A 21,582-nucleotide genomic window follows, 5' to 3' on the forward strand; every position below is an offset into this window, starting at 1 on the left:
TCTTAAAATACCATTTTACAAAAACCTTTAATTGAATTTAAAGGAGAAAACTTGATTTAGAACCCTTATTATCGTCGAATGCAGTATTTTTTCTTCTTGACAAGAAACAATTAATGTTAATTTTTTATTTTTTTTTGCCTTAACTTTCCAGATCATACGGAAAGTGGTCTATGATAATCTAAAATTTTAACGTGAAATAAGTAAATTCTACCCAAGAATTATTCCAATCAAAATTCAAATAGGAGCTCTTTAATCTCTTGAGATCAATTAATTGATTGTTAAATAGAATATGAATAATAAAGAAACTCTACATCAAACAATTGCAAATTCAAAAAGTTTGATGTGTATGTTTCGTATGGCAATTGATCAGCCAAATAGATGTAGATATGTCCCATAGCTCCAGTGATAAATTCATTTTTATATCTTGATTCTACCGTCACAGTTTCACCATCATTAATCTTGATTGAACCTGGTGTTGGATAACATATAGACATTTCTACAAGATAGCCTTCCTCATTCCCTACTTCCTTTCCTGTTCCATATCTTGGTGTTGATGTACACAATGTCCTTCCATCCTAATTAATTAATCCAAAACAAAAAATATTATAGATTATGCAAGCACGATCTGACAAGATTAATTTGACTATATGTGGAATTAAGAAACTTTATTATCGTAAAAGAAATAAATTAAGTAAAAACAATCAAGTTTAATAAAACTTGTTCAAATTAATATTAAACCATACCTGTAACGACCCAAAATTTAGTATTCGTTATTTAATTATTTTATTATGCGAGGGCGTGATTTATAATTAAATTATTAAGCGGCGAATAATCATTTAGCGAGAACGTAAGTTAATGAGCGAGAAGTTATGTTGTTTGGGCCTTTGGGCGTGGAATAAGCATTGGGCCTAAGCCAAGTGGGCTTTGATCCATGAGAATAGAAAGTAGTATAAGTAGCATAAGTTTGGGTGAATAGTCTCATAAGTTGCAATTCTTGAGAAAGAGCAAGAGGAGGAGCTCATGAGGGAGAGGGAGAGCTCGTGGGAGAGAAAGAGAAGAGCAAGCTCGAGGAATCGTCGAACTAAGGTACGAGAGTTAGATTACATATTCGTGAGTGATTCGGAAGAGGGGAGGATGTCGATTCCTCCATTCCCAAACTCTTTCCACTCTATTTTCTTGTGGGTTTTGTGGGTGATTTTCTTAATGGAAATTGGATTCTTTTGATCCTAACATGTGTAGTGAACTCATGATAGATGAGGTAAACAACTTTGGGAAGTTGAAAATGGGTATATGTAGATGTTTGATCAATGATTTGCATGTTTTGTTAAACTTGCTTAAAATGCAAGAAATTGGTATGAATTTGTAAGTGTGATGTATGTGGGTGTTTGTGAGTGTTAATTAATGTTCATAAGTACCATATATGCTTGAATTAGCTGTTTATAAGAATTTATAACATGTCTAGACGAATTTTTGAGTGGATTCCATGTTAAACCGCCTTAGAAAACTCAAGAACAGATATTTTCTGGTGTGGTTCGCTACCTGTTCGCTACAGCGAACATGCTCGCTACGGATTCGCTATCTGTTCGCCATGTACCTATAACCCTCTGATGTAGTTCGCTACCTGTTCGCTACAGCGAACATGTTCGCTACGGGTTCGCTACGGGTTCGCTACGGGTTCGCTACGTGTTCGCTACGGATTCGCTTAGCGAACAGCACTGTGACAGCAACTTTTTGATAATTGTTTTAAGTGCAATTAGGCACTTGTAACATGGTTTAAGGGTATCCTTACATGTTTGTTGATACATGTTGATGTTGTTAATGCTTATTGTTAATCGTTATATGATTCGCACGCGTATGCAATGACTTGTAGTTCAAGTGACTATGTTTATGTTTTAGCATTAATTTGCAATGTTAAGGAAATGATGTGTGTTTTATGACATAAGTGTAAATGAAACTTTATGTGTATAAAAATGGTTATGCAGATAATTATCATGTGAATAATTATGATTTGAGTGATAGGATATTGTGTTATCCTAATGTGTTAGATGTTGGAATTGTGTTTCCGCATCAGTGAATGAATAGCTTCGAGCTAGATAGCGTCATGTATTTGATGTGTTTAAAAGTAATCATGCATTCATGAATAATTGTGTTATGGGAATCATGTGAATTCCAATGATTGATGAAAATGGACTATGTTTATGAAAAGTGGCCGAAGATGGGATTATGTTATCCGAGATCTGGAGCCCATATCCAAACATGATATAAAACTGTGTGACTCCTCTTTATGGGAGAGATGGTTGATGATAACCATATCCTACATGATATAAAACTGTTATTGAGCTTATCCAAGGGAGATAAGGTGGTTCGGTAAGTTCCGACGCATCCAACAAGATGTAAAACTGGGTTCATCTTAAATGGGGTGAATAGCAGCATCCAACATGATGTAAAACTGGTTTGGTCCACCATTGGTGAGACGCTTATCCTGCATGATGTAAAACTGATGTAGAGTCCGTGCATGACTATAATCTGAACAGTCCGTGCATGACTATAATCTGAACAGTCCGTGCATGACTATAATCTGAACAACGTGGAAATGGTACCACATGCATTAGTCGTGTCTAGGGATGACATGACATTGGATAATTGGCATTAGATGCATTAGGGTAAATGCACATGTATTTGATAATTGTTATGTGACATTATCTGATTGGATTGTAATGTGTTTTCCGTATGTGTTAAGCTTTGGTATTTACTAATTGTTTAATACTGTGATTGTTGCCATGTCTTGGTATATGAGTAGAGTCCGTCATGACTATAAAATGAACAAGTGTAGAGTCCGTCATGACTATAAAATGAACAAGTGTAGAGTCCGTCATGACTATAAAATGTACACTTTGGTAGTGTCCGAGAAGACGTGAAACTATATGATTGGTGTGTTTGTAAATGAATGATTAATTGGTAGTCGTATTTGACGATGTATGTGCGTGAGTTAGAAATGTATGATAGCGTGTGAAGTGTGTAGTATACTACTCACACTTATATTTATGTTTATGTTTTCTAACTCTCTGCTTTGTGTTAATTGCTGGACCTTTGGGGGTCCAGGTTGACAGGTTATGTGTTAGCCTCGTCCGAGTGCAATGGTGAAGCTCTGCTCTGATTGAGACACGGGAAAAAGGGGTTTTTATATGTATATGCATGTAGTCCTCTTAGTATACTCTGTTGGTCTTAAGCTTTCATTTGAAAAGTATCCGTTTTGTATAACTAATAACGCATCGTTCGATGCGAGGTTTTGTTTTTAGTTCATTCGAATATTTTACTAGACAAATGTATTAGTATTATCTTTGAATGAAGTTTGTGATATTCAAACCAGCGCTTTATAAATCAGATTTTCAATTTTTCCGCTGCGTATTTTCGAAAAAGATTTTATAAAGGCAGAGATAATTAAATAACGGGTTTGGGTGTTACAAAGTGGTATCAGAGCAGTTGTCTTCGGACTGTGAGGTTATGTGTCAATCAGAGCCGTTCTGTGCAGTCAGATCGAGTGAGCGTGTGTGCCAGTTGTGTCTGTCTTTTCTTGTTGTGTGTACTTGATGCGATTGATACTTATCATTGTTATAAGTTATCAAGTCAAGTAGTGGTTGTGTATTTCTATGCTTAAAGTTTTAGAAATTTGTGTGGTTTGAATTTTTGGTTTGTAGATGCTTATTGCTAATTGTTGATGATCCGACATGATGTAAAACTGTATTGTTGATGATCCGGCATGATGTAAAACTGCATATGATGAAGATTTTGTTGAAAATATAAGATTATTTTCTTTTGAGTAAGTGAAAATGAATTTTTCACTAGAGTGAGAAAGGAGTAGGATGTAAGTAGATCCTAATGTGTGTTGTTATATGTTTGTTTATAACATGTGGTAGATTGATTACTAGTACTTAGTGTGGTTCTTTAATTGAACTATGTGAATGTATTCTCATGATGAGAACTTGTTTGAGAACATGCTATGTTTTATACATGTTTGAGTAGATGTTGTAAGTATGCGGACAAACGAAATGTAATGCATGTACTTGACTCGATGTCTTGTGTACATGGATGTTTCATTGTCTTACATATAGTTTAGTTATAAATATATGTATAGACATGTGGTAGTAATTATGTATGCTAGTTGTTACGTAGGTTGTTACGTTAGCATAGACGGGAATAGTGTGTTTATGTATTTTGCAGTGGTGTGTATGTCAAGAGGACTGCACCGGGGTTTTGAGTAGATGCTTAGATATCTTACCTTATGTTTACCCTTTGCATACGACATGTATGTGAATGCTGTCGGTATTAGATTTCTCTTGAGAGGAATATATTTGGAATCGATAGGACGGTTAGGTGCTTACACCGGATGTTCTAGTGGAAGTGTAAAGGTGGGTTTGAGATAAGTGGGGGAGAAGATTTTGTCTCTCCAAGATGTTTCGAACGCGAGAAGTAAGGACGAATAGAGATGTTCTTGAAGTGGATTGTTTAAGATTGAGTAGCATTGTTCGAAGTGGAATTCTTATTTGGAGAATATTTTGGAGGAAGTATCAGATGATCATTTCGGAGTGAGTCGGAATGAAGTTGTTTAGCCGTAGGGAGAATGTGGCCATTGGGGAACGATGGAGCAGATTGAATGTTAAGTGAACACCGTTGCTGGGAAACGGAGAAGACGTGTGCGTCGAGGGTAAGAAAACCTAGTGATGATCATACGACGAGTATGCGAATGGTGGATACCTTGAGGGTTAAGTTAAGTGGGAGATTGATGTCAAGGATTGAAGGTGTGGTTAGGGAACTGAAAACCCGATTACAATAAGTGGGACTGGTGGTGTTTCTAGCGGAACTCGTAGTAAGAATGTTCCATTGTTTGGTTGTTTTCCACTTGATGGTTCATCCTCAAAGAGGAGGAAGAGTGATAAAGATGGAAGCTTTGTTGATGAAAAGTTTTCAGAGGAATCTGATGAGAGTTGTGTTGGAATCAACAAGACGGAGATCATGGTTGTTTGGAAATCAACTTTTGATAGTAGCTGAGATTTAAATATAGAATTACTAGGTGATCAAGAAGAGCCTAGGAAGGATTTATAAAGGTTGAGTATGTTTGAACCGAGTGGTCATTTCTTGGAAGGATTTGAGAAGCTAAGTGCGAAGTGTTACCTTTGAATGTTTAGGGATAAGAAAGTTAGCCTTTGGAAACGTGTCAAGCACGAGTATTAGAGAGACGTAAGAAAGTGACTTATGTCAAGTAAGAATTGCGGAAAGGACTGTCTCACACATAAGTGATTGTTGTGTTTGGAAAATGTGTGTTGAGAATTTGGAAGTGATGCTTGAAGTAAGTATCAGAGATGTTTTGTAGCAATTGGAAAATTATTTATGGAATGGAAAAAGTCGGTGGAGACTAAGTGATGTTGGGAACATCGTATATGTTGGAGTAGTATAGTAATATTATGTGGTAAGGAAATAAAATATTTTGGATATTTTCATCATGGACGATGAAATGATAGTTAGTCGACGAGTGACTTAAGGTAATATTTTGGATAAAAGTACCTCGACGGAAAAGTGACATTGGAAATGTCGTGTTAAGGAACCTAGAAATTTGGATAAGAGATTGTTTGGAAAATAAAACAGTTATGATGGGGTTCGACGCAACGATTTGGGAGTTGCGAAGGAAAAGAATTTGACGGTTGGAGATAATATATTTTTGGAATGTGTTAAGAACTTTGAGAAGTTGGACAACAGATGAGTGTAGAAGTTGTGCTACCGAATGAATGGTTGGAGTGAGATTCGACGCAGTTAAGAACTTATGGAATTTGAAAAGTTGTGAAGTATGCAACGGAAGGGTCTTTCGGAGTATTTTGAGTTAAGTGATTTTGTTTTGGAGTGGTGCTGCGAGTACCGTGAGAGGTTAAGTTGAAATTTTAAGTAGTTTGATGAGAATGGTTTATGCCATCATCACGATTGTTGACTATCTATCGACAAATCAAGGGATTAGCTGTCCTTGATCTATTGTTGATGAGTAGACGAGATTGTGTCGATTGGGATTGACTGATTTTGTCGAACTTGGTTTGGTTTGGAGTTTGTATGTTTTGTTGGTACGAATCCGGAAGAAGTGTGAATTTGAATCGGAGTTTGTGTAAGAGACCGTATCGGCTAAGGTATTATGACTAGAAAACCCGTTGGATTGAATGCAAGTTGGGAATTAGAAAATCGGATGAGGGAATTTATCCGGAGTTGTGTTTTAGTCGGGTAATTTTCGAGGGCGAAAATCTTTTAAGGGGGGTAGAGTTGTAACGACCCAAAATTTAGTATTCGTTATTTAATTATTTTATTATGCGAGGGCGTGATTTATAATTAAATTATTAAGCGGCGAATAATCATTTAGCGAGAACGTAAGTTAATGAGCGAGAAGTTATGTTGTTTGGGCCTTTGGGCGTGGAATAAGCATTGGGCCTAAGCCAAGTGGGCTTTGATCCATGAGAATAGAAAGTAGTATAAGTAGCATAAGTTTGGGTGAATAGTCTCATAAGTTGCAATTCTTGAGAAAGAGCAAGAGGAGGAGCTCATGAGGGAGAGGGAGAGCTCGTGGGAGAGAAAGAGAAGAGCAAGCTCGAGGAATCGTCGAACTAAGGTACGAGAGTTAGATTACATATTCGTGAGTGATTCGGAAGAGGGGAGGATGTCGATTCCTCCATTCCCAAACTCTTTCCACTCTATTTTCTTGTGGGTTTTGTGGGTGATTTTCTTAATGGAAATTGGATTCTTTTGATCCTAACATGTGTAGTGAACTCATGATAGATGAGGTAAACAACTTTGGGAAGTTGAAAATGGGTATATGTAGATGTTTGATCAATGATTTGCATGTTTTGTTAAACTTGCTTAAAATGCAAGAAATTGGTATGAATTTGTAAGTGTGATGTATGTGGGTGTTTGTGAGTGTTAATTAATGTTCATAAGTACCATATATGCTTGAATTAGCTGTTTATAAGAATTTATAACATGTCTAGACGAATTTTTGAGTGGATTCCATGTTAAACCGCCTTAGAAAACTCAAGAACAGATATTTTCTGGTGTGGTTCGCTACCTGTTCGCTACAGCGAACATGCTCGCTACGGATTCGCTATCTGTTCGCCATGTACCTGTAACCCTCTGATGTAGTTCGCTACCTGTTCGCTACAGCGAACATGTTCGCTACGGGTTCGCTACGGGTTCGCTACGGGTTCGCTACGTGTTCGCTACGGATTCGCTTAGCGAACAGCACTGTGACAGCAACTTTTTGATAATTGTTTTAAGTGCAATTAGGCACTTGTAACATGGTTTAAGGGTATCCTTACATGTTTGTTGATACATGTTGATGTTGTTAATGCTTATTGTTAATCGTTATATGATTCGCACGCGTATGCAATGACTTGTAGTTCAAGTGACTATGTTTATGTTTTAGCATTAATTTGCAATGTTAAGGAAATGATGTGTGTTTTATGACATAAGTGTAAATGAAACTTTATGTGTATAAAAATGGTTATGCAGATAATTATCATGTGAATAATTATGATTTGAGTGATAGGATATTGTGTTATCCTAATGTGTTAGATGTTGGAATTGTGTTTCCGCATCAGTGAATGAATAGCTTCGAGCTAGATAGCGTCATGTATTTGATGTGTTTAAAAGTAATCATGCATTCATGAATAATTGTGTTATGGGAATCATGTGAATTCCAATGATTGATGAAAATGGACTATGTTTATGAAAAGTGGCCGAAGATGGGATTATGTTATCCGAGATCTGGAGCCCATATCCAAACATGATATAAAACTGTGTGACTCCTCTTTATGGGAGAGATGGTTGATGATAACCATATCCTACATGATATAAAACTGTTATTGAGCTTATCCAAGGGAGATAAGGTGGTTCGGTAAGTTCCGACGCATCCAACAAGATGTAAAACTGGGTTCATCTTAAATGGGGTGAATAGCAGCATCCAACATGATGTAAAACTGGTTTGGTCCACCATTGGTGAGACGCTTATCCTGCATGATGTAAAACTGATGTAGAGTCCGTGCATGACTATAATCTGAACAGTCCGTGCATGACTATAATCTGAACAGTCCGTGCATGACTATAATCTGAACAACGTGGAAATGGTGTTGGTGTAAGCCCTAGAGGCCAATTATCTATAATTGAATAATAAATGTATTGAATAATTTACTTATCAAATAAAAGGCTTTTTCTTTATTAATTTTATATATGTTAAAATGATAAAGTCCCTAGAATAGTCAGTTCACTTATGGAACGTTAAGTATGACTTAATCGTGAGATTCCATTAAATATAAGAACACTATTCTTAAACATATCCATAGTCAAGTTTTATTGTGAAATGGGATAACGATAAAGCATAAAGACTATTATGTTGGTAGACTGATGATCATATCTCACTGATCATGGATAATGAGTTATCAAGTCTTCACATAGATATAAATGTTAAGGGTAACTTTATATCGGATTGACCCACCATGAGAATACTACATAGAGTGTTATGAAATGTCATAAGTTTTCTCATAGTGATAAAAGGTGTATTCCACCCTTCGACCTGAAACCACTATGTACCCTAGATGCAGGAGTGTAATACCTTGTTGTCATTCAAACGTTATCCGTAACTGGATAATTATAAAGATGGTTGATGGGTATCCCACGAATCATGCTGAGGGACATGAGTGACCTAGATGGAATTTGTCCCTCCTACATAACGGGAGATATGTCTATGGGCCCAATATTGAACTAGACAAGGATGACATACTATGCCTTGTGTTCAATATAGACATGAGGACAAAAGGGTAATTGTGCACAAGATATTTATCACGGAAAGGTTAGTCAGATCACGTGACATTCCTATGACTTGGGTAACAGTGATGTGTTGCTAGATACCGCTCACTGTTTATAATATTACGATTAATATTATTGCCAACGTCATAAGAACCTACAGGGTCACACACATAAGGACAGTTAAGAAGGGAAAAATAAGTAAGACTTATTGTGGGGGTGCAGTTAGTGAAAAACGGTTATTGGGCTTGAGAAGCCCAATTTCGTGTAAACTAAAAACCTCATAAGAAACTCTATAAATAGAGCCTTATGAAGTTCAGAAGTTACACTTTGGAAACCCTAACTGAGTTTAGAAAAATTCTGAATTTCTCTAAACCCTAAACCGCACAAAATTCCCTCATCCTTCATCCAAGAACAGCTAGCACTGTGAGATCGAAGGTTCCTGTTCGTGTGGACTAAGTGGAGGTGCTGCGAGTGCGGTGCTTGTGATCGATAAAGGCGGCCACAGATTTGTTCTTCAAAGGTAATATTCTAGACCTGATCATGCTCATTCACAAGAATCCATTGATGGGAAATCGTAATTTTAAAATTCCGCTGCGTTTATAAAAGTGTTTTATAAAACGATTTTCCAACAGTGGTATCAGAGCCACTTGTGAAACCATGAATCGGTTTGCTGTTTTATTACTGTTTTATTAATATGATTTTGAATCGGTATTAATAATAAGAACAACAAGGATTAATAAAATTTGATTGATCGGTTTAAAATATATATATGATATATATTTCTGATACGACGCATCAGTGTATGTGATACATTGATCGTGTCATTCATTCGAATGTTTGAGTGATTGGCGTTTAATTTGGATGATTGTGAGCGTGAGCTTCGGAACCGTTTATGGTGAAGCATCATATATCCGATCGTTCATCTAGAACTAGCAGTCCTGAAACGTTTTGATGAATGGTGGTTGTATTAGGGTTTATAACAATACAAGTGTTGTGTTGTTATATAAACAGAACATATTGTTCATTGAAAGTTTTAAGTGATTGTCGTGAGCATGAATGATTGTGAGCGTGAGCTTCGGAACCGATAACTGGTGAAGCATCATATATCCAATCGTCTATGGTGAACAAAATCCTGAAACGTTTTGATGAATGATTACTGTAACAATACAAGGGTTGTGTCGTTATACAAACAGAGTACGGCTAGGGTTTGTATCTGAAGCATCAAGTGTTGGTGCGATTAGGATTCATTGATGAAGTGTTCATCGAAATTTAGCTTCCGGGGCTCCGCCCCGGAGGCCCCGCAAGGGGCGCTGCCCCTTTGAACCCCGTCCGCTGAACGGGCAGCGGAACCCCCGGCTAACTCTGCGTAAGGTGATCAATCATAGTATTTTATTAATTGGACTAATATAATAATAATAAATTGTGTGTTTATTGTTATTAAAGTTGCATGATGAATGGTTATGGCCTTAGTTCTTTTTCGTTTTATTTGGGATTTTAAATACGGCCTGCGTGTCGTGCCTCTCTTATATTTTCTTGATGTAATTTCTTTTCTCATCTCACTCCCTCGTATGAACACGAGTTTCTTGTAGTGATGTAATATAAGATTAGCAAATAGGACAGGAAGGACATCAATGAAGATCTATCTTGGAGAAGTATAGGTCATTCTTAGATATAGCATAGGTTCTCTCAATGGCTTGAGGGAACAATTACGCTAGGGGCCATAACCATATCATTTTATTATATTATGTATGTTGATGCATGTTATGAATGGAGTGACGTCATTGTATGTAAGCCGTGGTAAGGTGAGATCAAATTAATTATAAAAGCCCTCAAAGGAATTAATATTAAGTTTTATTGCTTTCCAACGAATAGCGCCCTTCAAGATCAATATCGATCAATGTAGGTTTTGCCAACGCGAAGTGCATTGTCAATATTGATAAGTTGCGGTGAGGTAATTTATTTATCCGATCGCTATTTAATGGGTCTAACTTAACTAAAGAAAGTATAATAAGATTATATAACTTTAGAAGCAAGTATTGGGTTATTCCATGTGATGGATTAGAATAAGTGTTATTCACCCAATAGAAAGGATATGAGAGTTGTATGAGATACAATTGGAAAGGAGTTTCCTACCTAAATAACTAAGTTTTGTGTAATCAGCCCAACGCTGACTTAAAACGAAGTGAAATATGGATCTCATTCTCACTAGAAAATCTTCCAACGGGATTTTCCGAATCAAATGTCGAGGGTCATTTGTTTTGAGTAAAATAGTGAGAGACATGTTTAATTAAAGGCCTAATTAAATGTGTATTAAAAATTGTTCAATACTTATATTTTCACTTTTATAATTGTAGATCACCATGTCAAACACCAATACTTCGAACAACATTTTGCGAAGCATTCTTGACAAAGAGAAATTGTCTGGGACAAATTTTCTTGATTGGCATCGTAACTTGAGGATAGTCCTCATGCACGAGAAAAAGCTGTATGCTATTGAGGAACCCCAACCTAACCCTGAGGATGAACCTGCCGCCAATGCTCCAAAGGCACAAAGGGATGCTTATCAGAAGCGTCTTGATGATGCCATGGATGCAAAGTGCCTCATGCTGGCTACCATGACCTCTGAGCTTCAGAAGCAACATGAGGACATGAATGCGTTCGATATGATCGAACACTTGAAAACGCTCTATCAAGAGCAAGCCAGGATTGAGAGGTTTGAGGTTTCTAAAGCCCTGTTTTCAGCCAAGCTATCTGAGGGATCTCTAGTAAGTCCACATGTGCTCAAGATGATTGGGTACGTGGGGAACTTAGAAAAATTGGGATTTCCACTTGGAAATGAGCTTGCAACTGATCTGATCTTGCAATCGTTGCCGGAGAGTTTTAATCAGTTTGTTCTGAACTTCACCATGTCGGACATGGAGAAGACTCTGCCACAACTGCTAGGCATGTTGAGGCAAGCTGAGCAGAATATGAAAACAAAAGGGAAGTCCAACCATGTTCTTATGATTGGCAATGGAAACAAAGGGAAGGGCAACAAAGGGAAGGGAGTCAAAGGGAAGGGCAAGGAAGTTGCCAAACCCAAACCCACCCCTAAAGCCTTGAAGCCCACTGGGGGAATTGCAAAGGAGGGTAGGTGCTTCCACTGTAACAAGACTGGACATTGGAAGAGGAACTGCCCAAAATACCTGGAAGATAAAAGGAATGGAGTAGAGAGCTCTAATTGAGCAGGTATCTTTGTTATTGAAATTAATTTATCTACTTCTTCTACATGGGTATTAGATACCGGATGTGGTTCTCACATTTGTACTAATGTGCAGGGGCTGCAAAGGAGTAGAGGATTGGCTAAAGGTGAAGTCGACCTACGAGTGGGAAATGGAGCAAGAGTTGCCGCATTAGCTGTAGGAGTTTATAATTTGACTTTACCTTCTGGTTTAATAATACAGTTAGAGAACTGTTTTTATGTACCTGCCATTAGCAGGAATATTATTTCTGTTTCTTGTTTGGATAAACTTGGCTTTTCATTTACAATAAAGAACAATTGTTGCTCCATTTATTTAAATGATATTTTTTATGCCACAGCACAAATGAGTAATGGATTATATATTCTTGATCTTGAAATGCCAATATATAACATTGATACAAAAAGGATTAAACCTAATGAGTTAAATCCTACATACCTTTGGCACTGTCGTTTAGGCCATATAAATGAGAAACGCATTTCCAAGCTCCATAAAGATGGGCTCTTGGATTCATTTGATTATGAATCTTTTGAAACATGCAGATCTTGCTTATTGGGAAAAATGACAAAGACCCCATTCACTGGTAAAGGTGAAAGGGCAAGTGATCTTTTGGCTCTCATACATACTGATGTATGTGGACCATTGAACACACATGCTAGAGGAGGTTTTCAATACTTCATCACATTTACTGATGACTACAGTAGATATGGATATGTGTATCTAATGAAGCACAAATCCGAATCCTTTGAAAAGTTCAAAGAATTTAAAAATGAAGTACAAAACCAACTAGGAAAGAAAATCAAAATCCTTCGATCAGATCGAGGAGGTGAGTATTTAAGCCTAGAGTTTGATGACCATCTAAAAGAGTGTGGGATCTTATCCCAACTCACTCCTCCTGGAACACCACAATGGAATGGTGTGTCTGAGAGAAGAAACCGAACCTTGTTGGACATGGTGCGGTCTATGATGAGTCACGCTGATCTTCCAAACTCCTTTTGGGGACACGCCCTATTAACAGCAGCTTATACACTTAACCGTGTTCCTTCTAAAACGGTTGAAAAGACACCATATGAGATATGGAGTGGCAAGAAACCACATATGTCTTACTTAAAGATTTGGGGTTGCGAAGTTTATGTAAAACGTCAAATTTCTACTAAACTTGAACCTAAATCTGACAAGTGCTTCTTTGTGGGATATCCAAAAGAGACAAAAGGATATCACTTCTACAATCCTTCTGAGGGCAAAGTGTTTGTCGCTCGAACAGGAGTATTCCTAGAAAAGGACTTTGTTTCCAAAGGAATCAGTGGGAGGAAATTAGATCTTGAAGAAATTCACGATCCACAAGGTAGTGACACACCAATGGAGGAACAAGAGCAGGATGCACAAGATGTTGTGACAGAAAATCCTGCTCATGTAACACAAGAACCACGTAGGTCCAACAGGATACGTCAAGAACCTGAAAGATATGGATATTTCATATCGGAACAAGGTGATGTATTACTCATGGATCAAAATGAGCCTGTGACTTACCAAGAGGCCATCACTGGCCCTGAATCTGAGAAGTGGCTTGAAGCCATGAAATCTGAAATGGATTCCATGTACACAAATCAAGTTTGGAACTTGGTGGAAGCTCCTGATGGGATTAAACCCATAGGATGCAAGTGGGTCTTCAAGAAGAAGACTGACATGGATGGAAAGGTACAGACCTACAAAGCGCGATTGGTTGCTAAAGGTTTCAAACAAATTCATGGGGTAGACTATGATGAAACATTTTCACCAGTTGCGATGATCAAATCCATTCGGATCTTACTTGCCATCGCTGCATACTATGATTATGAAATCTGGCAGATGGATGTAAAAACTGCCTTCCTTAATGGGAGTCTCCTTGAGGATGTGTATATGACACAACCTGAAGGCTTTTGCATTCCAGGAGAAGCCAAAAAGATATGCAAATTACAGCGATCAATCTACGGATTGAAGCAAGCTTCCAGAAGTTGGAATCTTCGTTTTGATGAAACTGTAAAACAGTACGGATTCATTCAAAATGAAGATGAGCCTTGTGTTTACAAGAAGGTTAGTGGGAGCGTAGTCGCATTCCTAGTATTATATGTAGATGACATATTACTAATAGGAAACGACATCCCTACCTTGCAACAAATTAAAACTTGGTTAGGGAATTGCTTTTCTATGAAAGATCTGGGTGAAGCAGCCTATATATTAGGAATAAGAATCTATAGAGATAGATCACAAAAACTGCTTGGCCTGAGCCAGAGTACATACATAGATAAAGTGTTAAGACGCTTTAATATGCATGATTCCAAGAAAGGATTCATTCCTATGCAACATGGCCTATGTCTTTCAAAGACACAGTCTCCTTCATCTAAAGAAGAAAGAGACCGCATGAGTAAGATCCCTTATGCATCGGCTATAGGATCTATCATGTATGCCATGATATGTACTCGACCAGATGTTTCATATGCCTTAAGCGCAACAAGCCGTTATCAGTCTGATCCTGGTGAGGCTCATTGGGTGGCTGTCAAGAACATCCTTAAATACTTAAGGAGGACTAAAGACTCATTCCTAATATATGGAGGCCAAGAAGAGCTAAATGTAATTGGTTACACTGATGCTAGCTTCCAAACAGATAGGGATGACTTTAGGTCGCAATCAGGTTATGTGTTTTGCATAAATGGTGGCGCTGTGAGCTGGAAGAGTTCAAAGCAAGATACAGTTGCTGATTCTACAACCGAAGCTGAGTACATCGCTGCATCAAATGCAGCAAAGGAAGCTGTTTGGATAAAGAAGTTCATTACTGAACTTGGCATATTCCCTAGCATTGTGGATCCCATTGAATTATTTTGTGACAACAATGGTGCAATCGCACAAGCTAAGGAACCTAGATCTCACCAAAAGTCCAAACACATACTCAGGCGCTATCATCTTATTCGAGAAATAATTGATAGAGGAGATGTGAAAATATGCAGAGTACCAACACTTGACAATGCTGCTGATCCACTTACAAAGCCTCTTGCTCAGCCGAAGCATGAGGGCCACACTAGGGGCATAGGTATTAGGAGTATGCCTGATTGGCTCTAGTGCTAGTGGGAGATTGTTGGTGTAAGCCCTAGAGGCCAATTATCTATAATTGAATAATAAATGTATTGAATAATTTACTTATCAAATAAAAGGCTTTTTCTTTATTAATTTTATATATGTTAAAATGATAAAGTCCCTAGAATAGTCAGTTCACTTATGGAACGTTAAGTATGACTTAATCGTGAGATTCCATTAAATATAAGAACACTATTCTTAAACATATCCATAGTCAAGTTTTATTGTGAAATGGGATAACGATAAAGCATAAAGACTATTATGTTGGTAGACTGATGATCATATCTCACTGATCATGGATAATGAGTTATCAAGTCTTCACATAGATATAAATGTTAAGGGTAACTTTATATCGGATTGACCCACCATGAGAATACTACATAGAGTGTTATGAAATGTCATAAGTTTTCTCATAGTGATAAAAGGTGTATTCCACCCTTCGACCTGAAACCACTATGTACCCTAGATGCAGGAGTGTAATACCTTGTTGTCATTCAAACGTTATCCGTAACTGGATAATTATAAAGATGGTTGATGGGTATCCCACGAATCATGCTGAGGGACATGAGTGACCTAGATGGAATTTGTCCCTCCTACATAACGGGAGATATGTCTATGGGCCCAATATTGAACTAGACAAGGATGACATACTATGCCTTGTGTTCAATATAGACATGAGGACAAAAGGGTAATTGTGCACAAGATATTTATCACGGAAAGGTTAGTCAGATCACGTGACATTCCTATGACTTGGGTAACAGTGATGTGTTGCTAGATACCGCTCACTGTTTATAATATTACGATTAATATTATTGCCAACGTCATAAGAACCTACAGGGTCACACACATAAGGACAGTTAAGAAGGGAAAAATAAGTAAGACTTATTGTGGGGGTGCAGTTAGTGAAAAACGGTTATTGGGCTTGAGAAGCCCAATTTCGTGTAAACTAAAAACCTCATAAGAAACTCTATAAATAGAGCCTTATGAAGTTCAGAAGTTACACTTTGGAAACCCTAACTGAGTTTAGAAAAATTCTGAATTTCTCTAAACCCTAAACCGCACAAAATTCCCTCATCCTTCATCCAAGAACAGCTAGCACTGTGAGATCGAAGGTTCCTGTTCGTGTGGACTAAGTGGAGGTGCTGCGAGTGCGGTGCTTGTGATCGATAAAGGCGGCCACAGATTTGTTCTTCAAAGGTAATATTCTAGACCTGATCATGCTCATTCACAAGAATCCATTGATGGGAAATCGTAATTTTAAAATTCCGCTGCGTTTATAAAAGTGTTTTATAAAACGATTTTCCAACAAATGGTACCACATGCATTAGTCGTGTCTAGGGATGACATGACATTGGATAATTGGCATTAGATGCATTAGGGTAAATGCACATGTATTTGATAATTGTTATGTGACATTATCTGATTGGATTGTAATGTGTTTTCCGTATGTGTTAAGCTTTGGTATTTACTAATTGTTTAATACTGTGATTGTTGCCATGTCTTGGTATATGAGTAGAGTCCGTCATGACTATAAAATGAACAAGTGTAGAGTCCGTCATGACTATAAAATGAACAAGTGTAGAGTCCGTCATGACTATAAAATGTACACTTTGGTAGTGTCCGAGAAGACGTGAAACTATATGATTGGTGTGTTTGTAAATGAATGATTAATTGGTAGTCGTATTTGACGATGTATGTGCGTGAGTTAGAAATGTATGATAGCGTGTGAAGTGTGTAGTATACTACTCACACTTATATTTATGTTTATGTTTTCTAACTCTCTGCTTTGTGTTAATTGCTGGACCTTTGGGGGTCCAGGTTGACAGGTTATGTGTTAGCCTCGTCCGAGTGCAATGGTGAAGCTCTGCTCTGATTGAGACACGGGAAAAAGGGGTTTTTATATGTATATGCATGTAGTCCTCTTAGTATACTCTGTTGGTCTTAAGCTTTCATTTGAAAAGTATCCGTTTTGTATAACTAATAACGCATCGTTCGATGCGAGGTTTTGTTTTTAGTTCATTCGAATATTTTACTAGACAAATGTATTAGTATTATCTTTGAATGAAGTTTGTGATATTCAAACCAGCGCTTTATAAATCAGATTTTCAATTTTTCCGCTGCGTATTTTCGAAAAAGATTTTATAAAGGCAGAGATAATTAAATAACGGGTTTGGGTGTTACAATACCTGTCCGTAAAGTGTTGCATTAACAACACCAGTATGCATATGAGCAGTGCCATAGATAAGATAACCACCTTTTTTCATGGGGATGCTAGATTTTTGAACGTGAAAACGGTCACCACTATTATTTTCTAGAATAGTATACTCTGCCTGTAACAAATTAAGAAATCTTTGTAACTCATTTTCATCCAACGAGCAATGCAATAAATAACTATTATATATCATAAGGTTTTAAAACTTATTCTCTTTTTATTTTTAGGAGAAAATGTTAATTAGGTTCGAATATACTATGTTAGTAACTGTAGTTTCTTTGAGCCTCCTTTTTATGAGTCCAAGCTCAATCACTTAAGCTACGTCTTGATCATGACATAATTAATTGATCATGAATTGAAAAATGTAATTTAAATAACTTATTTACCAGACAATCGTGGATTGTTTCGGAACCATTTGTTCTAATTCGATCAGTGGAGTCAAGTATATAAAATCTAAGTGGAATTTGGTGTTGGTCCCAGTCAACCCACATTACTTTGTATCTTAAGGCAAGCTTTCTCCTTGGTGCTTCAAATCCCTTTATTAATTTGCATTGAAAGTTATCTTTGCAACAAAAGATTCCTCCTTTATATTCGGGGCTCAATGGTTTTCCATGAATTTCAGTTGACACATTATAGAAATTTTGTGGGAGATTAAATTGGTCACACCTACACTCAGTGCAGCTTTTCCTATTTTTTGTGCCCCGTGTTTCAATGACCATGATGTTAAATAGCCATTTCTCTTCCCACCCTTCTGGAATATTTGCAGGGTTTCCTAGTTCAACTGCAAATGGATCGGGAATTTTTGTACTTGTTCCCCGTGATTCACTTCCAAAACCCCAATAATGTGGAAGAATAGCTTCGTTGCATGTTCCATCGTTTCTTTTGAAGATGGCACCCCTTTCATGCAAGCATCAGGAACAAAACAGGTTTCCTGCATCAATTTCATAAGGCAAATTCCAACGAAAAGTAGTATACAGTCATTTTAAATGGTGGTAAGTTCAAATTTGAATCAACTTCTTTATATATATATATATATATATATATATATATATATATATATATATATATATATATATATATATATATTAACGGTTGTCAATTAAAAACCATAAACCGTTAATCTTGATGGGTCTCAATAACATATCAAATGATTTTCAAATTTTTTCAAATTTTTTATAGATGATCTACACGATATAGACTTTGAATCCAACGGTGGATTTTACAAAATTCGTATTCGTTATAGTATAATTACTAACTTATGCACCGTGGATGACTTTCTCCACCGTTGACACCAGGTGTCAAAGTAAATTTTGACACCAAATCTTATCCCTTCATTCTTTTTAATCCAAAGGCCTATGTTTATTCATTTATCTGTTAATTTTTGCTATTTAATATAGATGATTTATTTCTTTTTTGACATTTGTTAGGTTAGTATATTTGATCGAATTTGTATGCAATTACGCAGGATGAATTTTCAGCCGTTATAACAAAATCATTGGTAACCTTAGAGGATGGGGCTTATCAGATTTTTCAGGAGGCAGGACAAAGTCTTTCAAAGGCCAGATTATAGGTCTCATTTACGCAACTCAGTACCTACGAGTCCCTCTTATACTTTTTAACTCCGTCTTCATTATTGTAAAGTTCGTTTTTGGGTGATGTCTAGCAAGGTGAGATGTCAATACTTATAGCTATGCACATTCTTTTAATTTTTCTGTGTAGATTGTAGAGTATAGTAATAATAATCATAGCAACAACATTATAACACAAGCTGCAATACATTTACAAATGGACCAAATGTAGTTAACTGGATACTGTGTTTAGTTCACTGCATGGGTCTTCAGTCATTTTATTTTTCCTTTCTGGATATTGGCAACAGCATGAAATAACTTAAAGAGCAAAGCAATACTCTCTTGCACACTTATTATTAGGTAAAATTCACGGGAATCTCTTTAGTATAGAATTGTGTCCCACGAAATAGGGAATGAAACATAATGTGATTTAGTGGTATCCGCGTGATTTTGTTTAATACAATATCAAAAGTGTGTTATGGAGATCATTATTATTGATTTTAGCTTGGTGGGTACTGTATTCATTTTCTAAGATTTAATTAAAATAGGACAATTTGCTTGTATTATCTTTTACTTGTTATATGGATGACAGTTTTCTGCATATATATTAGATCCTGGATTATTGCATTTTTTTAGATCATGTAGTATGAATAAGTTGATCATGTATATGTATTGTAGGTGTTCGATGATCCGACGTCATTAACAGAGGAGGAGTTGTATGAATTGCGAAACAGCTAGGCAACTTGTTTTCTTGACCTATACAATCCCGAGGTAGATTATGATGTTGCCGATGATGAGGCTTAGGAGTTAGCTAGGTTAATTTGTGTGATGGATTCATATTAATTATGATGTTTTGAATTGTAATGACTTGTATTTTGATCGAATGTTATAACATTTTGGATGAATGAGTTGGTATTTTGCTTGAATTGTAATGACTTGGTATTTTATTTGAATTGTAATGACTTGGTATTTTGCTTTAATGACATTTGATCATATTATGTAATTGTATTTTGGTTGAATGTTGAATTGTAATGCTATTTTGGTTTTTTTTAATTACAAAATAGGATTTAAAATATAAAAAAAAAACCGCAGGATTTTGAAGAAAAAAAAAATTAAATAAAGTTACTATTTCACATCTGGTGACTTGGTCAGATGTAAAAGGTCCAATTTAATTAAAAAAAATAAAATTGGTCAGCTGAAATACGAGAACAGAGGTAAAAGGGGATAATTTTACGTCTGGCGAATGTATGATGTAAAAAGCGTAAACTTACTACTTCTTGTACGTCTACCTCTGACTGGGTTCAGATGTAAAATGGGATTTTGGCCAGATGTAAAAAGTGTTTTCTGTACTAGTGTAAGCTTCAGTTTTTTTTTTTTTTAACAATAAATTATGAAAGCTTCAGTTTATATATCAATTATTGTGACTTGACAATTATATATCTTTCTATTTGACAATTATTTTTTTCTATTTTTTAACAATGTAAGCTTTAATTTGTTTTACTTGACAAAAAAATGAGAAGAGAATGTCTTTATACTTGATCACCATCATATTCTACTGATATTACAATTTCCAGTTCCTTGCAAGAAAAAAAAAAATATGTAACTAACCGATTTGGATTTTATGACAATAATTACTTACCAAAATCAATTGATCCCATGATTTAAATTAGGGGTGTACATGGGTTGGACAAATCCGGTCGACCCGGTCAAACCCACCCAATCCAACCCAAAAAAGTGGGTTGGGTCGGGCAAGTGGGTAGATATGGATTTCAAAAATGACAAACCCATTAAAAAAATCGGGTTTCGGGTAAAACCGGACCCAACCCAAAAAACCCACTAACCCACTAGTGCTATGTTTCTTGAATTTTTTTTATGAAAATACTAAAGATTTTTTCATTTGATTATTAAATATTTTCATATTGAAAATGAGTTATACTATTTTTTACGAAAATAAAAAAAATTGAATAAATTTTATAAACAAATATGATAACTTTTTGCATTATTTTTTTAAAATTTTAAAAAATTGAATAATTTTCATAAACAAATATAGTATTCATGGTTTAGTCATTTGATATTAAAAAAAGCAAAAAAATCATTTGGATAACACGCTATCCAACCTGTAAATTAGTAGATTTACACAAAAAAATGGGTGATTATTTTTTATAGTGAAAAAAAGTTACCCTATTTTTCAAGAAGATACATTGATTGAGTTATTTTTTATGAGAAAATATGATGATTCAATATTTAGATATTTAATAAAAAAAATAGAAAAATAATTTGGGTAACCCACAACCCAACCCAATCCAACCCGGAAATTAGTGGATTTACCCAACCCGGCCCAATGTTATAACGGGTGGTTATTTTACTAAACCCAACCCGGAGTACCATATGTGGTTTGGGTTTTGATTTTTGCCAAACCCAACCCAATCCGGCCCACGTACACCCCTAATTTAAATGAATAAATATAGCCCTTTAATTTGGATTAAAAAGAATGAAAGGACAAGATTTGGTGTCAAAATTTACTTTGACATCTGGTATCAACGAATCCTAACTCTATATATATATATATATATATATATATTTGACTTTGAATGAATCAACTTCTTGTTTACAAAGGAAG

The 21,582-nt window shown here is 36.2% G+C and overlaps 1 protein-coding gene and 1 long non-coding RNA gene across 2 annotated transcripts; one reads left to right on the forward strand and one right to left on the reverse strand.

The window, feature by feature from the left end:
* Positions 1-278: 278 nt before the first annotated feature.
* On the reverse strand, positions 279-18,375 carry LOC123891305. The gene is made up of 4 exons (XM_045941144.1): positions 18,356-18,375; positions 17,781-18,291; positions 17,369-17,512; positions 279-575 (listed from the first exon to the last, which is right to left on the reverse strand). The coding sequence occupies exons 1-4, from the start codon at positions 18,373-18,375 to the stop codon at positions 279-281; spliced, it is 972 nt and encodes a 323-aa protein (XP_045797100.1).
* A 442-nt stretch (positions 18,376-18,817) lies between these two features.
* LOC123902222 lies at positions 18,818-20,034 on the forward strand. Its single transcript, XR_006807515.1, has 2 exons — positions 18,818-19,061; positions 19,641-20,034. It is a non-coding gene; the product is annotated as an uncharacterized LOC123902222 (long non-coding RNA).
* Positions 20,035-21,582: the final 1,548 nt, after the last annotated feature.

This window comes from Trifolium pratense, linkage group LG1 (genome assembly GCF_020283565.1).
Source record: "Trifolium pratense cultivar HEN17-A07 linkage group LG1, ARS_RC_1.1, whole genome shotgun sequence".
Classification (NCBI taxonomy): Eukaryota; Viridiplantae; Streptophyta; class Magnoliopsida; order Fabales; family Fabaceae; genus Trifolium; species Trifolium pratense.

Coding starts and splice junctions, on each gene's coding strand:
- LOC123891305 (XM_045941144.1), bottom strand. CDS start 18,375: ATGACTGTATACTACTTTTC. Junction 18,292..18,355: donor ATGACTGTATACTACTTTTC/GTTGGAATTTGC, acceptor CTTGCATGAAAG/GGGTGCCATCTTCAAAAGAA. Junction 576..17,368: donor ATGCAACACTTTACGGACAG/GTATTGTAACAC, acceptor TTAATTAATTAG/GATGGAAGGACATTGTGTAC.